A 21,694-nucleotide genomic window follows, 5' to 3' on the forward strand; every position below is an offset into this window, starting at 1 on the left:
GGTTGCCAGGGCGATGGAAAAGCTGAATGGCTTCCTGATGGAGGACTTTGCCCTGAAGGTGTCGTACATCCCCGACGAGACGGCGGCTGCTGCCACCCCGAACCTGGGTGGGGGTAAGAGGGGCTTTGTCCCCCGTGGTCCTCTGCGATCGGGTTCCCCAGGCCTGGGGGCGCGCCCCAAACTGCAGTCGGATGTCCCTTTGCGCATACTCGTCCCCACACAGTTCGTTGGAGCCATCATCGGCAAGGAAGGAGCCACGATTCGCAATGTCACAAAACAGACACACTCAAAGTAGGACTGCTTCCCTGATCATGTACAAATTCATGTACACAACATTCTAATGGGGTGCATTCAGCAGGACACAACGTTGTGCATGTACAACAAACACCCCTCTCTTAGATGTAGAATTAGGAATCATATTGGCTCTTAATGACATTTCTATCTGCTATGTTTGGCTACTGAACATGGCCTTCATTTATAACCATAAATATCAATACATTTTATGAGGCTTGGTAATATAAAGCTCACTCCCACAGAATAAATTACTCACTGAGAAAATGTTCATTTTGGCTCCAACTACCTATTGATGAGATGCCTTGAGAGGTTCACAAGTTGATAACGATGGACGTTGACCGTTTCACCTATCTTTAGTGATTCTGTGAGATTGAGCCAGTACGGAAGGTGGACACGGGTAATGAATGACTGTCTCCGGTTGGGAGTAGTACGGGACCAGCCGGTAGCGGGTTTAGAGGGTGACAAAAACGACTCTTCCCTTCTAAATCAGTCTCTCTCTTGCCCCTCTCTAGGATCGACATCCACAGAAAGGAGAATGCGGGAGCTGCAGAGAAGCCCATCACGGTCCACTCCACCCCAGAGGGCTGCTCCAACGCCTGCAGAACCATCATGGAGATCATGCAGAAGGAGGCCCTTGACACCAAGTTGTGAGTTCAGCTGGAGAACGCATACATACACACGCACATAACCAGCAGGCCTCCAAAACCATGTTGAGTTCAACTGCCCATGCCTAGTCAGTCATGTTAGGATACCCAACTTCTATTCTTAATTATTATTCTATAACTTGACCCATTGAGCCGTCTTCTCTCGGTGTCTCCTTTATCCACAGTACTGAGGAGATTCCACTGAAGATTCTGGCTCACAACAACTTTGTGGGCCGACTGATCGGGAAGGAAGGACGGAACCTAAAAAAGATTGAAGTGGACACAGAGACCAAGATCACCATCTCCCCGTAAATAGACCAACATCCCCATACAATCACCCATAAACTCAGATACACAAGCCACAGTTTTCAAACCAAGATTTCTGACTGGCTAATAATTCTGGGAAAGCATTGCAAAGCAGACTGTTTCTGGAGCTCTTAATCTATAGGTTCTTTGCACATGCCATCAGAATGATTACTGCAAACAAGATGAATGTGTCATGACAAGGGTTGCACATTTTGGGCAATATTCAGAGGAGGAAACTTTCCGTGCGAATTAACGGGAATATGTGCGAATGAATATTAATACCATTTAAATGTAGATGTTTTTTTACATTGAATATATTTACCATATTGTATGGAGACAAACACAAACCTTTTACCTTATCATAAGTAGACATAATTGCAAATGATTAAATCCTTCCAATAGAAAGGGAAAAAATGATTTAGTTACGAATTGAACTTTAATTAAATGAGTTGACTCTTCACATGGGATGATTTCACTGAACAACAGAAGAAAGGGAATATTGAATGATCCATCGCATCTCCCAAAAACGTTTTCAACATACATCTGTAAAAAAGACAACCAAAGCTTTAGTTTCTAGACTGTCTTCCTCTCAGGCTTCCATGTCTTCTCCCTGGACCTCCTCAATGTCCACCTCTTGAACATCAGACTCTGAGGCCTCATCTTCACTGTCACTTGCCAACCTTGTTGAGGATGGCTCGTTGTTAGCCTCAAATTTGCCCGGATGGCCACCAATTTTTCAACCCTTGTCTTGGTCAGCCTGTTGCGTGCGTATGTATGTATGTATGTATGTATGTATGTATGTATGTATGTGTGTGTGTGTGTCTTCCCAAACGAGGACCAGTTGCGCTCTGAGATGGCTGATGTTGGTGGGATTTGGAGGATGATGGAGGCAACAGGGGAAAGAGCCTCAGATCCACAAAGTCCCTTCCACCAGGTGGCTGATGAGATATGTTGGCACAACTGCCATATTACATCTCCATCCAAAAGCCCTTGCTTGGAAGTGTACTTCGCCAGACTGCCAAGAACCCTGCCCTCATCCAGGCCAAGGTGGTGAGACACGGTAGTGATGACACCATAGGCCTTGTTGATCTCTGCACCAGACAAGATGCTCTTTCCAGCATACTTGGGGTCCAACATGTATGCTGCAGCGTGTATGGGCTTCAGGCAGAAGTCTTCACGCTTTTTGATGTATTTCAGAACTGCAGTTTCTTCTGCTTGGAGCAACTGAAGTGGGCAGGGCAGTATGGATTTCTTTACTTACATCTGCAAGCAGAGTCTGAACATCAGACAGGATGGCATTGTCTCCCTCAATCTGTGCAATGGCTACTGCTATATGTTTCAGGCTGCTTATCACTCTCTCCCAAAATACATAATCCAGGAGGATCCTCTTGATGGGGCTGTCCATATTGGCAGACTGTGATCTAGCCATTTTCTTGGAGAGACTCTATCCCCTCCAGGAGACTGTCAAACATGATGACATCACCCCAACGGGTGTTGCTGGGCAGCTTCAATGTGGTGCTCTTATTCTTCCCACTTTGCTTGGTGAGGTAGATTGCTGCTATAATTTGATGACCCTTCACATACCTAACCATTTCCTTGACTCTCTTGTTGAGTGGATCCATTGTTTTCAGTGATATGTCCTTGAGCAGATTCAATGCATGAGCAGCACAGCCAATGGGCCTCCACTTTAGACCAAGCAGCCTTTATGTTCACAGCATTGTCTGCTACCAGTGCAAATACCTTCTGTGGTCCAAGGTCATTGACTGCCTTCAGCTCATCTGCAATGTAGAGACCGGTGTCTGTCCCTTGTCTGCTCTGGTAGAATACTGGTTGAGAAATAGAGATTGATGTAGTTAATTATTCCTTGCCCACGAACATTCGACCACCTATCAGATGATTGCAACACATTCTGCTTTCTCTATGATTTGCTTGACCTTCACTTGAACTCTGTTGAACTCTGCATTCAGCAAATGAGTAGATAAAGCATGTCTGGTTGGAGGGGTGTATGCTGGGCGAAGAACATTCATAAATCTCTTCCAATACACATTGCCTGAGCATCAGAGGTGAACCAGTTGCATACTCAGCTCGAGCAAGACATTCATCAGCATTTCTCTGACTACGTTCCTGCATTGAGTCAAAAAAAGTTATGATTCCAGGAGGACCATGAGCTGTTGCTATCGATAAGGTGTCTGCTTCATCATTTTCACATCAAATAGAAGTAGAGGGACTTCTGTCAGAGGTTGCTTGTTGTGAGCGCTGAGGGAACTTTATGCACTTGGCCAGATGATTCTGCGTCTTTGTTGCATTCTTCACATATGATTTGGCCTAGTATTTGCAAATGTACACAGCTTTTCCTTCTACATTAGCTGCACTGAAATGTCTCCACACGTCATAGTGTCTGTGGCATTTTCCTGTGAAGATTAGGAAAAAAGAGTAAAACAAACAAATACAAATCCATGTACAGATGAGTAGTTAAGCAGTTAGATTAAACAACTCCTTTGTCAGATACATTTTTTTAAATGAAACATATGTAAACAGGTGAATTAACACTCCTCAGTTAGCTGCCTCAAGCAAGCTAAAGCCCATATGGTAGCAAAAACTAACTAGCAAAAATGAGTAAGTTTAGAAATGATTTAACTTCTATGGGCTACCTGGGACGCTAGCGTCCCACCTGTGGCACACAGCCAGTGAAATATCAGGGCGGCAAATTTAAAATTAACAAAATGTCATCATTGAAATTTCTCAAACATACAACTATTTTACACCATTTTAAAGATACACCTCTCCTTAATCCAACCACATTGTCTGATTTCAAAAAGGCTTTACGGTCGAAAGCATAAAGTTAGATTATGTTAGGACAGCGACAACACAAGAAAAACCACACAGCCATTTTCCAACCAGGAGAGGGGTCACAAAAACCAGAAATACAGCTAAAATTAAGCACTAACCTTTGACGATCTTCATCAGATGACACTCCTAGGACTCAATGTTACACAATACATGTATGTTTTGTTCGATAAAGTTCATATTTATATCCAAAAAAACCATTTTACATTGGCGCGTGATGTTCAGAAAATATTTTGCCTCAAACTGCAGGTGAATCAGCATAACAATTTACAAAAATACTCATAAATGTTAAAATATTAAACATCTCCTTAATGCAACCGCTGTGACAGATTTTAAAAAGCTTCACGGGGAAAGCACACTTTGCAATAATCTGAGTACGGCGCTCAGAAAAATACATCAGGCAATACAGATACCCGCCATTTTGGAGTCATCTAAAATCAAAAATAGCATTGTCATGTCAAACGTTGTATAGCATCAATCTTTAGGGCCTTTTTAACATAACTTCAATAATATTCCAACTGGACGATTCCAATGTCTTGAAAAACGTTATGGAACACAGTTACCTCATCACGTGAATGCGCACCAATGAACTCATGTCACCAACTTCCCGGCATAATTGTTCGCTCTCTGTTCACTGCAAAAGCCTGAAACAAGGTTCTAAAGACTGTTGACATCTAGTGGAAGGCTTAGGAAGTGCAAAATGAACCCTAAATCACTGTGGTAGATAGGCAATGACTTGAAAAGACTACAAGCATCAGATTTCCCACTTCCTGGTTGGATTTTTCTCAGGTTTTTGCCTGCCGTATGAGTTCTGTTATACTCACAGACATCATTCAAACAGTTTTAGAAACTTCAGTGTTTTCTATCCAAATCCACTAATAATATACAAATATTTGACTCTGGGCCCGAGTATTAGGCAGTTTACTCTGGGCACGATTTTCATCCGAAATCGAAAACACTGCCCCCTATACCTTAAGTTAAACACACTTTGCTGTAGGCTACTATTTACTAGTTAACAAAAATAATTTTTCATATAAAATATATTCACCCCACCCAGTATTGTAATCAAAACATACCAGAAAGCATGTAGTCCTTGTCTCCAGTGTAGTAGTGTGGGCTCAATAGCATCTCATTAGTGTGCAAGATCTTGAGAATCAGCTGTACATGTGATGGAGGAATGCACTGTGCATGCAGAGGGTTGTAATTCCATTGAATTGGGGATAGCTTAACCAAAATATACCAAGTCCTAGAATTGCCTTGTGTATCCCCCCCCAAAAAAGTAAACTGTTTTAAGTGATCTTTTTTTTAAATTTAAGCAAAATTCCCGGGCTTAACTTTTCAGAAAAATTCTGTACATTTACCGGAAAGTTTCCGACCCTTTGCAACCATAGTTGTGACTTGACTTCTAACATTAATCAGATTTATTTAATCCATGTTTAATTGTTCCCCTTATTTATTTTTTATTTTTCATTTATCATGCAACATTTAACTCATTAGGATTTGGGGCACCACGACAGCGGTTCTTTAGTTACCATCTCCCGAATTAAACTCATATCTTTACCAATTTCATCGATAAACAGTAATCTTTTTAATCATTACCTCGTATCATATCATCATTCTGAACAGTCGTAAACTCCTGAATCTGCACAAATCCCAGCCTTATTATTCAGTACTACACATTGGTTTAATTATTTATTTACTAGCTAACTAAATGGTAACAGGACAAACAGACTGAATACATTTAAAAACAGGTCCCTAGCAGACGGACAATAATATGGCTGCTTGTTACAAAAGACATGGAGAGGGCAAGAGGGACCGAGACTGACTTAACGTTGGTACATTTTATAAACTACGCTGACTTTTAGCACCTATACTTTACACACAGACCGCCGCCCGCTTGGACTAACAAATCATGAATGTATTTACGTGAAAGGTCGTATCTCTCGGAACTGGCCTCCTTGGGAAGGTGGTTGGGCATTTTCGCGGCACGCTTGTAAGGCTCTGCTTGTCCAAAATGGTTCCAACAAGTTTCATACTGTTGTCCTCCTTTGTAGTTGTCTGTTATCCCGTGACTTGTCGTGTAGTCCTGAACAGAACTACAGAGTTGGATTTATTATTATTTTTTTAATAATTTGCTCCTGAAGCTGCCTCTTTGAAGATGGTTTCCAGTGGGGTGGTGAGAGGAGTAGTGTAATATGATGGTTTGAAGGTAGGCTAGCCAGCCGTGTAGATGGTTTGAAGGTAGGCTAGCCAGCCGTGTAGATGGTTCCCAGTGGGGTGGTGAGAGGAGTACTGTAATATGATGGTTTGAAGGTAGGCTAGCCAGCCGTGTAGATGGTTCCCAGTGGGGTGGTGAGAGGAGTAGTGTAATATGATGGTTTGAAGGTAGGCTAGCCAGCCGTGTAGATGGTTCCCAGTGGGGTGGTGAGAGGAGTAGTGTAATATGATGGTTTGAAGGTAGGCTAGCCAGCCGTGTAGATGGTTCCCAGTGGGGTGGGGAGAGGAGTAGTGTAATATGATGGTTTGAAGGTAGGCTAGCCAGCCGTGTAGATGGTTTCCAGTGGGGTGGTGAGAGGAGTAGTGTAATATGATGGTTTGAAGGTAGGCTAGCCAGCCGTGTAGATGGTTCCCAGTGGGGTGGGGAGAGGAGTAGTGTAATATGATGGTTTGAAGGTAGGCTAGCCAGCCGTGTAGATGGTTCCCAGTGGGGTGGGGAGAGGAGTAGTGTAATATGATGGTTTGAAGGTAGGCTAGCCAGCCGTGTAGATGGTTTGAAGGTAGGCTAGCCAGCCGTGTAGATGGTTCCCAGTGGGGTGGTGAGAGGAGTAGTGTAATATGATGGTTTGAAGGTAGGCTAGCCAGCCGTGTAGATGGTTTGAAGGTAGGCTAGCCAGCCGTGTAGATGGTTTGAAGGTAGGCTAGCCAGCCGTGTAGATGGTTCCCAGTGGGGTGGGGAGAGGAGTAGTGTAATATGATGGTTTGAAGGTAGGCTAGCCAGCCGTGTAGATGGTTTGAAGGTAGGCTAGCCAGCCGTGTAGATGGTTTGAAGGTAGGCTAGCCAGCCGTGTAGATGGTTCCCAGTGGGGTGGTGAGAGGAGTAGTGTAATATGATGGTTTGAAGGTAGGCTAGCCAGCCGTGTAGATGGTTTGAAGGTAGGCTAGCCAGCCGTGTAGATGGTTCCCAGTGGGGTGGTGAGAGGAGTAGTGTAATATGATGGTTTGAAGGTAGGCTAGCCAGCCGTGTAGATGGTTCCCAGTGGGGTGGTGAGAGGAGTAGTGTAATATGATGGTTTGAAGGTAGGCTAGCCAGCCGTGTAGATGGTTTGAAGGTAGGCTAGCCAGCCGTGTAGATGGTTCCCAGTGGGGTGGTGAGAGGAGTAGTGTAATATGATGGTTTGAAGGTAGGCTAGCCAGCCGTGTAGATGGTTCCCAGTGGGGTGGGGAGAGGAGTAGTGTAATATGATGGTTTGAAGGTAGGCTAGCCAGCCGTGTAGATGGTTTGAAGGTAGGCTAGCCAGCCGTGTAGATGGTTCCCAGTGGGGTGGTGAGAGGAGTAGTGTAATATGATGGTTTGAAGGTAGGCTAGCCAGCCGTGTAGATGGTTCCCAGTGGGGTGGTGAGAGGAGTAGTGTAATATGATGGTTTGAAGGTAGGCTAGCCAGCCGTGTAGATGGTTCCCAGTGGGGTGGTGAGAGGAGTAGTGTAATATGATGGTTTGAAGGTAGGCTAGCCAGCCGTGTAGATGGTTTGAAGGTAGGCTAGCCAGCCGTGTAGATGGTTTGAAGGTAGGCTAGCCAGCCGTGTAGATGGTTCCCAGTGGGGTGGTGAGAGGAGTAGTGTAATATGATGGTTTGAAGGTAGGCTAGCCAGCCGTGTAGATGGTTTGAAGGTAGGCTAGCCAGCCGTGTAGATGGTTCCCAGTGGGGTGGTGAGAGGAGTAGTGTAATATGATGGTTTGAAGGTAGGCTAGCCAGCCGTGTAGATGGTTTGAAGGTAGGCTAGCCAGCCGTGTAGATGGTTCCCAGTGGGGTGGTGAGAGGAGTAGTGTAATATGATGGTTTGAAGGTAGGCTAGCCAGCCGTGTAGATGGTTTGAAGGTAGGCTAGCCAGCCGTGTAGATGGTTCCCAGTGGGGTGGTGAGAGGAGTAGTGTAATATGATGGTTTGAAGGTAGGCTAGCCAGCCGTGTAGATGGTTCCCAGTGGGGTGGTGAGAGGAGTAGTGTAATATGATGGGTTGAAGGTAGGCTAGCCAGCCGTGTAGATGGTTCCCAGTGGGGTGGTGAGAGGAGTAGTGTAATATGATGGTTTGAAGGTAGGCTAGCCAGCCGTGTAGATGGTTTGAAGGTAGGCTAGCCAGCCGTGTAGATGGTTCCCAGTGGGGTGGTGAGAGGAGTAGTGTAATATGATGGTTTGAAGGTAGGCTAGCCAGCCGTGTAGATGGTTCCCAGTGGGGTGGTGAGAGGAGTAGTGTAATATGATGGTTTGAAGGTAGGCTAGCCAGCCGTGTAGATGGTTCCCAGTGGGGTGGGGAGAGGAGTAGTGTAATATGATGGTTTGAAGGTAGGCTAGCCAGCCGTGTAGATGGTTCCCAGTGGGGTGGTGAGAGGAGTAGTGTAATATGATGGTTTGAAGGTAGGCTAGCCAGCCGTGTAGATGGTTCCCAGTGGGGTGGTGAGAGGAGTAGTGTAATATGATGGTTTGAAGGTAGGCTAGCCAGCCGTGTAGATGGTTTGAAGGTAGGCTAGCCAGCCGTGTAGATGGTTTGAAGGTAGGCTAGCCAGCCGTGTAGATGGTTCCCAGTGGGGTGGTGAGAGGAGTACTGTAATATGATGGTTTGAAGGTAGGCTAGCCAGCCGTGTAGATGGTTCCCAGTGGGGTGGTGAGAGGAGTAGTGTAATATGATGGTTTGAAGGTAGGCTAGCCAGCCGTGTAGATGGTTCCCAGTGGGGTGGTGAGAGGAGTAGTGTAATATGATGGTTTGAAGGTAGGCTAGCCAGCCGTGTAGATGGTTTGAAGGTAGGCTAGCCAGCCGTGTAGATGGTTTGAAGGTAGGCTAGCCAGCCGTGTAGATGGTTTGAAGGTAGGCTAGCCAGCCGTGTAGATGGTTCCCAGTGGGGTGGTGAGAGGAGTAGTGTAATATGATGGTTTGAAGGTAGGCTAGCCAGCCGTGTAGATGGTTCCCAGTGGGGTGGTGAGAGGAGTAGTGTAATATGATGGTTTGAAGGTAGGCTAGCCAGCCGTGTAGATGGTTTGAAGGTAGGCTAGCCAGCCGTGTAGATGGTTTGAAGGTAGGCTAGCCAGCCGTGTAGATGGTTCCCAGTGGGGTGGTGAGAGGAGTAGTGTAATATGATGGTTTGAAGGTAGGCTAGCCAGCCGTGTAGATGGTTCCCAGTGGGGTGGTGAGAGGAGTACTGTAATATGATGGTTTGAAGGTAGGCTAGCCAGCCGTGTAGATGGTTCCCAGTGGGGTGGTGAGAGGAGTAGTGTAATATGATGGTTTGAAGGTAGGCTAGCCAGCCGTGTAGATGGTTCCCAGTGGGGTGGTGAGAGGAGTACTGTAATATGATGGTTTGAAGGTAGGCTAGCCAGCCGTGTAGATGGTTCCCAGTGGGGTGGTGAGAGGAGTAGTGTAATATGATGGTTTGAAGGTAGGCTAGCCAGCCGTGTAGATGGTTCCCAGTGGGGTGGTGAGAGGAGTAGTGTAATATGATGGTTTGAAGGTAGGCTAGCCAGCCGTGTAGATGGTTTCCAGTGGGGTGGTGAGAGGAGTAGTGTAATATGATGGTTTGAAGGTAGGCTAGCCAGCCGTGTAGATGGTTCCCAGTGGGGTGGTGAGAGGAGTAGTGTAATATGATGGTTTGAAGGTAGGCTAGCCAGCCGTGTAGATGGTTTGAAGGTAGGCTAGCCAGCCGTGTAGATGGTTCCCAGTGGGGTGGTGAGAGGAGTAGTGTAATACGGGGATTTTGAGCAGAGTAGTAGAATGGTCCCACTTCAATTCACTTTTCTAAATACTTAGGACAGATATTCAGCGTACCAGTGATTGTCTGGGAGGTGACTTTATCATCTCTACCCCAAGTTGAGATTGAGTTCAAACCACTTTAAATGTGAGATGCAGCTCTACATCTCTCGTCTGTTAATTCTTAACCCATTTTATACAGTTTGTTAAAAAGGGGTGGTTCCGACACGCTCTCTGACCTCACTCAAGGGGGCAGCGACTACGTACTGTGCAGTTATAAAAACAATTTCTTCTTATAGTTTCTAAAATCACATCCCTCAACAAAAACACTTTTCATATAGCATGCACAAGATGGGAACTTTGTACATGTAGTGTGTACTTTTCAAGTTACAGTATTTCCTTTAACATTTTTAATTTCATCACCACAAAATAACAACCAAGACGACATTAGTCTTCTTTTAGGCCACGTCTGCCCGTTCCCCATGTTCAATATTAGAAATATTGTTCCAATAGTTGCTTTCGAACGTGTTTCATCGGAAAGTCTTTAAACAAAGCACATTCCTTGGGTGAATTTGGAGAGGAGTGTTCTGTCCTTGATTTACAAGGCATGAGGTGTTAACCCCCACCAGTCCCCCCCCCTGCGGGTGAGAGGTGGTCTGGTTGATGTTATTTATTGCAAGCTGATCTGACCTATTTAGAGCCTCACGGGACAGTCATGACTAATGTCTCATAAGACACACACATTAGAAACCAAGGTGGTAATGGATGTCCTCCAGTCTCCAGGACCTGACGCTGTACAACCCTGAGAGGACCATCACAGTGAAGGGTTCCATCGAGGCGTGCTCCCGTGCTGAGGAGGAAGTGATGAAGAAGGTCAGAGAGTCGTATGAGAACGACGTGGCCGCAATGAACGTAGGTCCTTGTTCTAACCCACTGGGGGCACTCTGTTGGTGGAACCAAATAATCTGGAGTTGTTCAAAATGGCACCCTACTTCAACTTTTTTGTACTATAGGGAATAGGGTGTCATTTGGGATGCAACCTGAGAGATCATGGCTTTTTTAGACTGTGCAGCTACCCACATAAAAAATGTACTTTGTATTTGAGTGGTTTTATCCCAGAGAAATGTTTCTGTTCTTGGTTAATTTTGTCTGGTAGTAAATATTTCTCTCTACCCAGCTCCAGTCTAACCTGATTCCAGGACTCAACCTGAATGCCTTGGGTTTGTTCCCTGGTGGTGCTCCAGGAATGGGCCCCTCCATGGGACACAACGCCCCACCTCCCGGTGCCCAGGGTGGCTACTCCTCATTCGGGGTGAGTGTCTGGACCCCCACCTCCCTGTGTCTACACAGTGCCTTTTGGTGATGCTTAAAGATGTCCCCTCCTTACAGAGCAGTTCTGCAAGAAGAAACCAACAACAGACCTACCTCTGACTGAGAAGCCATTTTGGATCTTTCAGTGACCGTGTCTTTGTTCCTCTCTCCTTATAGAGCAGCCATTTGGGGGCAGGACAGTGACTTGGTTTTGTGTTATTCTCTCCTATAGAGCAGTTACTTCGGGGGCGAAGGGCCATTTTGGGCGTCTGTGCTGTCGGCGAGCAGCCAGCCCCTCTCTGTAAGTCTCCCTTCCCACAGTGCTTTGCACGGCTTCTGGCTGCTAGCTGCTGGATTGGGTAGAAAGGCAGGGCTTGCCACAGCTAAGCCCCTCCCAGTAACCTATGACCCCTAGGGATTGCCTAACTCATGTTTGTGTTCATTTCGCTAAAATCTGCTGGGTGGTGGCCACAGTTTCTACTGGGTTTAGTTTGGCCTCAAATCTTCAGCTGAAGAAAGTGCAGCAATTGAACACCGTGGCATGTTTAGAAGGTTACAAATGGTCGCAGATGTTTCCAAACGGGCACCTTTCTATTAGACAATTTGATCTGGAACAGCCTCCTGGTGAAAAGGTTTGCTCCCATCTGGAGCCTTCTGAATGTGATCTCGGGTTGGATGACTTCACCCCAACTGAAGTGTAATGAGTTGGTGTCCTCTAGATTAAAACCAGCAGCGCTGTCCCAAACGGCACCCTATTCCCTATAGTGCACTACTTTTGACCAGAGTCCTATGCGTGCACTAAATAGGGAATAGTAATCCCTCCAGGACCATGCCTCCTCCAGGACCATGCCTCCTCCAGGACCATGCCTCCTCCAGGACCATGCCTCCTCCAGGACCATGCCTCCTCCAGGACCATGCCTCCTCCAGGACCATGCCTCCCTGCCCCTTCATCTAAAAGATCTCACCCATTTCACTTCCCTCTAACACCAAGCATGTGCAGTGAGCCCACGCAGTTTGCTGCAGGTCATCTTTTTAATACAATAATCTGTTGTAATGTGTGTGTGGAATCGCTGGTGGGTGACTGAGCCAGGTCAAGCATTCTGAAAGGGATTATCTGAGTGGTCCATCCATATACTGTGGTTTAGTCGGATGTGTTCAGTTGCTACAGAGAAATGGAGATTCCTTTGGGAATGCTATTTACCTGAGCTAGGTGCTGGATGCTAGATTTTCTCATTTTTCTTGAGTCAGGGTCTCTTATAGCCTGGGTGTGTCCCAATAATCTCTCCTTCCTAACTCGTTCACTACTCTCCACTAATTTAAAAGCATTGTATTGTCATGGGCAGGAGGGAATGTCCATATACCATTTTTTAAATTAATTAATTTATTTATTTTTTAAACCATGAAGGGAAGTGAGCAAGTGCTCACTTGGGGAGAAAGGAGAGATAATTGGGACCCACTCCACATTTGGAAGTTCAGGATTTTGTTTAGTTGTATTCAACCTCTTCAAATATGTATGTACAGTTGTTTCATGGTTATGCAGTGATATTGTGATACTATATGCTACGGAGGGGATAAAGTTAAATTGGGATAGATTTGACTGGTTAACAAAGTTATACCTCATATTTAATAAAACAAGTTTCCTATCAGGTCTGCATCTGGTCTCCCTGGCAGTGTCTTAAAAGGCCCCCTATTCCCTCTATTTCACTGCTTTTGACCATGGCTCATAGGGCTCTGATCCAAAGTAGTGCACCGTGTCGCGACCGGGAGACCCATTGTCCCAGCGTCATCCGGGTTTGGTCGGATGTCCTTGTCCCATCGTGCTCTATCGACTCCTTGTGGGGGTCCGGGTGCCTACTTCTGTCGCCAGTTGTACGGCGTTTCCTCTGACACAATGGTGTGGCTGGCTTTCAGGTTAAGCGAGAAGTGTCTAGAAACAGTGCAGCTTGGCAGGGTCGTGTTTCGGAGGATGCATGGCTCTGGACCTTCGCCTCTCCCGAGTCCATACGGGAGTTTCAGCAATGGAACAAGACTGTAACTACCAATTTGGAAATCATGACATTGGGGAGAAAAAGGGGTAAATAAAATCTAAATAAAGTGGTGCTCTAAAGAGGGAATGGGGAACCATTTGGAACGCCAGCCCTGTGAGGCTTCTTCCTGTGTTGCTGCATCAGTTGCTTGGTCGTGGTCATCTGGGCTGCTATCGCTGTTTGCCTGTTGTGGTCTCCTTACGGTCAGACTGGTTCTGGTGTGGTCTCATTACGGTCAGACTGGCTCTGGTGTGTTCTCATTATGGTCAGACTGGCTCTGGTGTGTTCTCATTATGGTCAGACTGGCTCTGGTGTGGTCTCATTACGGTCAGACTGGCTCTGGTGTGGTCTCATTACGGTCAGACTGGCTCTGGTGTGGTCTCATTACGGTCAGACTGGCTCTGGTGTGGTCTCATTACGGTCAGACTGGCTCTGGTGTGGTCTCCTCACGGTCAGACTGGCTCTGGTGTGGTCTCCTCACGGTCAGACTGGCTCTGGTGTGGTCTCCTCACGGTCAGACTGGCTCTGGTGTGGTCTCCTCACGGTCAGACTGGCTCTGGTGTGGTCTCATTACGGTCAGAATGGCTCTGGTGTGGTCTCATTACGGTCAGACTGGCTCTGGTGTGGTCTCATTACGGTCAGACTGGCTCTGGTGTGGTCTCATTACGGTCAGACTGGCTCTGGTGTGGTCTCATTACGGTCAGACTGGCTCTGGTGTGGTCTCATTACGGTCAGACTGGCTCTGGTGTGGTCTCATTACGGTCAGACTGGCTCTGGTGTGGTCTCCTCATTACGGTCAGACTGGCTCTGGTGTGGTCTCCTCACGGTCAGACTGGCTCTGGTCTGGTCTCATTACGGTCAGACTGGCTCTGGTGTGGTCTCATTACGGTCAGACTGGCTCTGGTGTGGTCTCATTACGGTCAGACTGGCTCTGGTGTGGTCTCATTACGGTCAGACTGGCTCTGGTGTGGTCTCATTACGGTCAGACTGGCTCTGGTGTGGTCTCATTACGGTCAGACTGGCTCTGGTGTGGTCTCATTACGGTCAGACTGGCTCTGGTGTGGTCTCATTACGGTCAGACTGGCTCTGGTGTGGTCTCATTACGGTCAGACTGGCTCTGGTGTGGTCTCATTACGGTCAGACTGGCTCTGGTGTGGTCTCATTACGGTCAGACTGGCTCTGGTGTGGTCTCATTACGGTCAGACTGGCTCTGGTGTGGTCTCATTACGGTCAGACTGGCTCTGGTGTGGTCTCATTACGGTCAGACTGGCTCTGGTGTGGTCTCATTACGGTCAGACTGGCTCTGGTGTGGTCTCATTACGGTCAGACTGGCTCTGGTGTGGTCTCATTACGGTCAGACTGGCTCTGGTGTGGTCTCATTACGGTCAGACTGGCTCTGGTGTGGTCTCATTACGGTCAGACTGGCTCTGGTGTGGTCTCATTACGGTCAGACTGGCTCTGGTGTGGTCTCATTACGGTCAGACTGGCTCTGGTGTGGTCTCATTACGGTCAGACTGGCTCTGGTGTGGTCTCATTACGGTCAGACTGGCTCTGGTGTGGTCTCATTACGGTCAGACTGGCTCTGGTGTGGTCTCATTACGGTCAGACTGGCTCTGGTGTGGTCTCATTACGGTCAGACTGGCTCTGGTGTGGTCTCATTACGGTCAGACTGGCTCTGGTGTGGTCTCATTACGGTCAGACTGGCTCTGGTGTGGTCTCATTACGGTCAGACTGGCTCTGGTGTGGTCTCATTACGGTCAGACTGGCTCTGGTGTGGTCTCATTACGGTCAGACTGGCTCTGGTGTGGTCTCATTACGGTCAGACTGGCTCTGGTGTGGTCTCATTACGGTCAGACTGCTCTGGTGTGGTCTCATTACGGTCAGACTGGCTCTGGTGTGGTCTCATTACGGTCAGACTGGCTCTGGTGTGGTCTCATTACGGTCAGACTGGCTCTGGTGTGGTCTCATTACGGTCAGACTGGCTCTGGTGTGGTCTCATTACGGTCAGACTGGCTCTGGTGTGGGTCTCATTACGGTCAGACTGGCTCTGGTGTGGTCTCATTAACGGTCAGACTGGCTCTGGTGTGGTCTCATTACGGTCAGACTGGCTCTGGTGTGGTCTCATTACGGTCAGACTGGCTCTGGTGTGGTCTCATTACGGTCAGACTGGCTCTGGTGTGGTCTCATTACGGTCAGACTGGCTCTGGTGTGGTCTCATTACGGTCAGACTGGCTCTGGTGTGGTCTCATTACGGTCAGACTGGCTCTGGTGTGGTCTCATTACGGTCAGACTGGCTCTGGTGTGGTCTCATTACGGTCAGACTGGCTCTGGTGTGGTCTCATTACGGTCAGACTGGCTCTGGTGTGGTCTCATTACGGTCAGACTGGCTCTGGTGTGGTCCTCATTACGGTCAGACTGGCTCTGGTGTGGTCTCCTCATTACGGTCAGACTGGCTCTGGTGTGGTCTCCTCATTACGGTCAGACTGGCTCTGGTGTGGTCTCCTCATTACGGTCAGACTGGCTCTGGTGTGGTCTCCTCATTACGGTCAGACTGGCTCTGGTGTGGTCTCCTCATTACGGTCAGACTGGCTCTGGTGTGGTCTCCTCATTACGGTCAGACTGGCTCTGGTGTGGTCTCCTCATTACGGTCAGACTGGCTCTGGTGTGGTCTCCTCATTACGGTCAGACTGGCTCTGGTGTGGTCTCCTCATTACGGTCAGACTGGCTCTGGTGTGGTCTCCTCATTACGGTCAGACTGGCTCTGGTGTGGTCTCCTCATTACGGTCAGACTGGCTCTGGTGTGGTCTCCTCATTACGGTCAGACTGGCTCTGGTGTGGTCTCCTCATTACGGTCAGACTGGCTCTGGTGTGGTCTCCTCATTACGGTCAGACTGGCTCTGGTGTGGTCTCCTCATTACGGTCAGACTGGCTCTGGTGTGGTCTCCTCATTACGGTCAGACTGGCTCTGGTGTGGTCTCCTCATTACGGTCAGACTGGCTCTGGTGTGGTCTCCTCATTACGGTCAGACTGGCTCTGGTGTGGTCTCCTCATTACGGTCAGACTGGCTCTGGTGTGGTCTCCTCATTACGGTCAGACTGGCTCTGGTGTGGTCTCCTCATTACGGTCAGACTGGCTCTGGTGTGGTCTCCTCATTACGGTCAGACTGGCTCTGGTGTGGTCTCCTCATTACGGTCAGACTGGCTCTGGTGTGGTCTCCTCATTACGGTCAGACTGGCTCTGGTGTGGTCTCCTCATTACGGTCAGACTGGCTCTGGTGTGGTCTCATTACGGTCAGACTGGCTCTGGTGTGGTCTCATTACGGTCAGACTGGCTCTGGTGTGGTCTCATTACGGTCAGACTGGCTCTGGTGTGGTCTCATTACGGTCAGACTGGCTCTGGTGTGGTCTCATTACGGTCAGACTGGCTCTGGTGTGGTCTCATTACGGTCAGACTGGCTCTGGTGTGGTCTCCTCACGGTCAGACTGGCTCTGGTCTGGTCTCATTACGGTCAGACTGGCTCTGGTGTGGTCTCATTACGGTCAGACTGGCTCTGGTGTGGTCTCATTACGGTCAGACTGGCTCTGGTGTGGTCTCATTACGGTCAGACTGGCTCTGGTGTGGTCTCATTACGGTCAGACTGGCTCTGGTGTGGTCTCATTACGGTCAGACTGGCTCTGGTGTGGTCTCATTACGGTCAGACTGGCTCTGGTGTGGTCTCATTACGGTCAGACTGGCTCTGGTGTGGTCTCATTACGGTCAGACTGGCTCTGGTGTGGTCTCATTACGGTCAGACTGGCTCTGGTGTGGTCTCATTACGGTCAGACTGGCTCTGGTGTGGTCTCATTACGGTCAGACTGGCTCTGGTGTGGTCTCATTACGGTCAGACTGGCTCTGGTGTGGTCTCATTACGGTCGTGTGGCCTCTACTGTTCCACAGGGCCAGGGGCAGCCGGAGTCAGAGACGGTCCATCTGTTCATCCCGGCGCTGGCGGTCGGCGCGATCATCGGAAAACAGGGTCAACACATCAAGCAGCTGTCGCGCTACGCCGGAGCCTCCATCAAGGTGTGGGACTTAACTGACAGGAGGGGTTTGAGCTGCATCTCAATAACCTAAAATAGCTTCTCATATCATTTTGTTCTCTTCACCTATTCTCCCCCCTCCATTTTAGATCAGTGCGGATGAAGTCCGTGTCGTAGATGCAAACCAGGTATTTTAATTTCAAACATTCAGATTCCTTTTTCGTCTTATCCATTAATCCTCTCAGATCTCCACAACTGCATATTGGAGTAGAGCTCCAGTTCAGATTGGGTTTGGGTGACACCCTCTTCAGGCTGTTATGATGCACCCCTGATGGGGTAAAGGGAAGCAGTGGGACCTGATTTAGATCAGGTAAAGTGGGTGTGTTAACGTGTTATGTCCCTCCCCTCAGGTAGCACCTCCAGACGGCATGGACGCCAAGCAGAGGATGGTGATCATCGCTGGACCACCGGAGGCCCAGTTCAAGGTAGGAGCCCTTGGGACCCCTCTCGCTTTCTCCACCAGCCATGCTGTGTCCAATACCCACAACACCAGAGGAAAAGCATTGTCTTTTTTGCTCCCAGAAATCCATAGAACAAAATCGTAGTCTGTACAGTTAACTAGCTAGCTGACTAAATCTGGCACATTCACAGCAGTTGATCGATGCTCGTTGTCCCGGTCAAGTTAATTAAGATATTCTGAAGATGAAGACGCTTCAATCAAGGGTTGTGAAAATTCCTCTGACTCTTGGCCCTGTTCCAGGCTCAGGGTCGTATCTTTGGGAAGCTAAAGGAGGAGAACTTCTTTGGGCCGAAGGAGGAGGTGAAACTGGAGGCTCACATCAAGGTGCCCTCCTTCGCTGCTGGGCGTGTCATCGGCAAGGGAGGCAAAACGGTACGCAGACTCCTGTGTGTGACTATGGTTGCCAGATGTATTCTAATTCTGCTCCAGAATAATTGAAAGCACCACCTATTACCTAGGCTGTAATATAAAGTTTTCTTCACTTGTCGCCCTCACCTCAGGTGAATGAGCTACAGAACTTGTCCAGTGCTGAGGTGGTGGTCCCCAGAGACCAGACGCCTGATGAGAATGACCAGGTCATCGTCAAAATCACTGGACACTTCTATGCAAGCCAGGTATGTTACACTTCAAGTGAAGGTTGATTAGTGTTTAAAATTGCAACAGAAAATAATAATGTTGGTCAAACATGTTCTGATAGGATCAGATGGGTTGATCTATCATTTCAAGGATGTTCCTCCAGCCCTGTCACTGGGCAAGGCACTGTCTGCTAGTGGCACTGGGCAAGGCACTGTCTGCTAGTGGCACTGGGCAAGGCACTGTCTGCTAGTGGCACTGGGCAAGGCACTGTCTGCTAGTGGCACTGGGCAAGGCACTGTCTGCTAGTGGCACTGGGCAAGGCACTGTCTGCTAGTGGCACTGGGCAAGGCACTGTCTGCTAGTGGCACTGGGCAAGGCACTGTCTGCTAGTGGCACTGGGCAAGGCACTGTCTGCTAGTGGCACTGGGCAAGGCACTGTCTGCTAGTGGCACTGGGCAAGGCACTGTCTGCTAGTGGCACTGGGCAAGGCACTGTCTGCTAGTGGCACTGGGCAAGGCACTGTCTGCTAGTGGCACTGGGCAAGGCACTGTCTGCTAGTGGCACTGGGCAAGGCACTGTCTGCTAGTGGCACTGAGTCATATCTGGCAGGGGGATATTCATCCCATTCAGCTCTGGTCAGTGGGCTAAAAGGCTGGTTCATGCTGAAACTGACCATTAGAATGTGCTGTATGGATTAACATGGGTAACAAGGATCCTGGGACTGTTATGACAAGACTTGGGAAATTACAACATTTTGCACTAATGCAATTCCACAAAATACACAACATGAACAGCATCAGATAAGAAAAGAGAGAAAAAAGGCGCATTATCCAAACGGGTTGTCCCACGGAAGCCTCTAGCATATTTAATTCACACAACGCCGGCTGCCGGACTGCACAAACAACCCAAATGCAGTTAATAATCCCCACAGGAAACCCCTGCAGTCGAACCTATAGCTGTCATTGTGACACTTCAAACAGTCACAGTTCACTACATATACATCTCTGTCAAACAGGAAGTCTGTTAGCCTTTTCCCTCTGAATGATCTTCTCCTGTCGTACAGCCTACGCGCTCTTCCTATCCAAATCCACTGTAACCTAAAACCCTGACTCCTGTCTGACATGAAGATTCCTAACTTCATTCTGTAATATATAGGTTGCATTATCAAAGCACACTAATTGCCTACGCATGTCAAAATACCGCTGTAACATTTCCCCCGTACTTGCTGCCCATATGAGAGCTTCGGTAGAGAATGTGTGATCAACAAACAGTATGACTGGATATGGATATTTTTAAAACAGAGTTGGTCCCTGTTAAAATACCTTGATATTTAAACTGTTTTCACTCCCCAGTTATTCATGAGCTGATCTGCTATCTGTATAATCAACTAGATTTTGACAAATAGGAGATTGTCATTCGTTGGAGGTTATCTAGCGAGCTTAGCAACTTTTGTAATTTGACTGCCGTTATGTTTGATTGGCCAACGCTGTACTGTGGGTGTGTCTTGAGTGCGCTCTGTCGATGGCCTACTGCTGAAATGCTCTGAATTGAGGAACATGATAACGCTCAATTTATGAATGGCCTGTTTCGCAATTCCATAACGTGATCAAAAATAGTTACTCTAGCATGACTGAATCTGTTTAATTTGCTGTTTAATCTTTCCATAGTGGTGCAGCCAAGCTGACAAGGTGGCACAGCACCCCTCTTATTTGGGGAGATCCCTGGCATGTCGTCCTTATCATGATTTTTAAATGCTTTAAGTGGGTATTTCCTGTGGCTCTCGTGATAAATATGAATGTTTCCCGGTATTGTAACTTGGTAGATTCTCTGTAAAATATGAATCCCTACTGTAGGGTGAAGGGAGTATAGTTGTGTAGGGCAAGGGTTCCCAAACTTCTTCACTCTGGCCCCTTCCAGCATTGGGGAACATCCTGCACCCCCCGTGCGCGTGCATGCACCCCGTCTATCTATGGACACAAACTGTTCTCCCCCCCCTCATGTTGCAGGTTCAAAGCTTATTTCCTGCAGTTCTATACATTTTGCCATGTCTAATGTGTGTTTGATATCTGAGTGACTCAAACATTAAAACAAAATCTATGGGCTAAAAAACATTAGCTGACATGGGCTAGTTGATCTGGACATTTCTGACACGTTATAAATATCTCAGGTATGGAATGACTGACATGACAGGAAAACTGATGCACTACCCAATTTAGAAATTGTACCTTGTGCATTCTACTATTACAACTTGTAAGTAAGTTGAAAGCTGGACTGAGTTCCTTCAAAAAGTTAAATTGGGAACCACTGTTGTAGGGGAAAGGGAGTATAGTTGGGTTGTTGAACCTTGGGAAAGCCAACCGATGTGGTTTGAGTAAAATGTACAATGTCTGCTTCCTTATGTAATGATTGTCCACCATACTGCTTCACAGCGGTGTAGCATTAACCAATGTCTGCATCTGAAATGCCACCCCATTCCTTATCAAGGGCACTAGTTTTGACCAGGGTCGTGCTCCAAAGTATTCAGACCCTTTGGATTTCTTCACATTTTATTTTTTACAAAGTACTATTTAATTGTCTTTTTTTTGTCAAGCCTAAATTGGTTCAGTAGTAAAATGTGGCTTAACAAATCACAAAGTGTACATGGATTCACTCTGTGAAATGATGGTGTTGACATGCTTTTTAAATGAGTAACCATTCCTCTGTCCCCCATACATCTATAAGGTCCCTCAGTCAAGTAGTGAATGTCAAGCACAGATTAAACTACAAAGACCAGGGAGCTGTTTGAAAGCCTCATAAAGGGCAGTGATTGGTAGATGGTTAACAATAACAAATCAGACGTTGAATATCTCTTTAAGCATGATAAAGTTAACAGTTATGCTGTGGATGATGTATTAAACCACCCAGACATATCAAAGATGAAGTCGTCCTACTGAACTGCGCTGCAGGACCGGACTGAAGCTGCTCAGCGACGTGACCATGAGGCCGTTGGTGGTTCTAAGAGCTACAGATTTCAGAGGCTGTGATGAGAGAGCTAAGGATGGATCAACATTGTAGTGGCTCTACAATAATGACCTCAATGACAGAGTGAAAAGAACACCAATTAACAAGTTACAATTATTCTGAACATGCATCTTGTATGCAACAAGGTACTAAAGTAATACTGGAAAAAAAACATGGCAAAGGAACACACTTT

At 47.4% G+C, this 21,694-nt stretch overlaps 1 protein-coding gene across 2 annotated transcripts in view; it reads left to right on the plus strand.

Moving 5' to 3' along the window:
• The window catches only part of LOC115175478 (insulin-like growth factor 2 mRNA-binding protein 3), a 44,572-nt gene that overhangs the window by 19,473 nt on the left and 3,405 nt on the right, over window positions 1-21,694 (plus strand). Inside the window, exons 6-16 of one of the 2 annotated variants that reach the window (XM_029734725.1) lie at window positions 10-291; window positions 807-941; window positions 1,124-1,246; window positions 10,825-10,960; window positions 11,226-11,360; window positions 11,592-11,660; window positions 17,323-17,448; window positions 17,555-17,593; window positions 17,816-17,890; window positions 18,166-18,297; window positions 18,426-18,539. In XM_029734725.1, coding sequence (XP_029590585.1) covers window positions 10-291; window positions 807-941; window positions 1,124-1,246; window positions 10,825-10,960; window positions 11,226-11,360; window positions 11,592-11,660; window positions 17,323-17,448; window positions 17,555-17,593; window positions 17,816-17,890; window positions 18,166-18,297; window positions 18,426-18,539 — 1,366 coding nt within the window. The remainder of the gene's footprint in view (window positions 1-9; window positions 292-806; window positions 942-1,123; window positions 1,247-10,824; window positions 10,961-11,225; window positions 11,361-11,591; window positions 11,661-17,322; window positions 17,449-17,554; window positions 17,594-17,815; window positions 17,891-18,165; window positions 18,298-18,425; window positions 18,540-21,694) is intronic. The other variant, XM_029734726.1, reaches the window with a different exon arrangement.

This window comes from Salmo trutta, chromosome 36 (genome assembly GCF_901001165.1).
Source record: "Salmo trutta chromosome 36, fSalTru1.1, whole genome shotgun sequence".
Classification (NCBI taxonomy): domain Eukaryota; kingdom Metazoa; phylum Chordata; class Actinopteri; order Salmoniformes; family Salmonidae; genus Salmo; species Salmo trutta.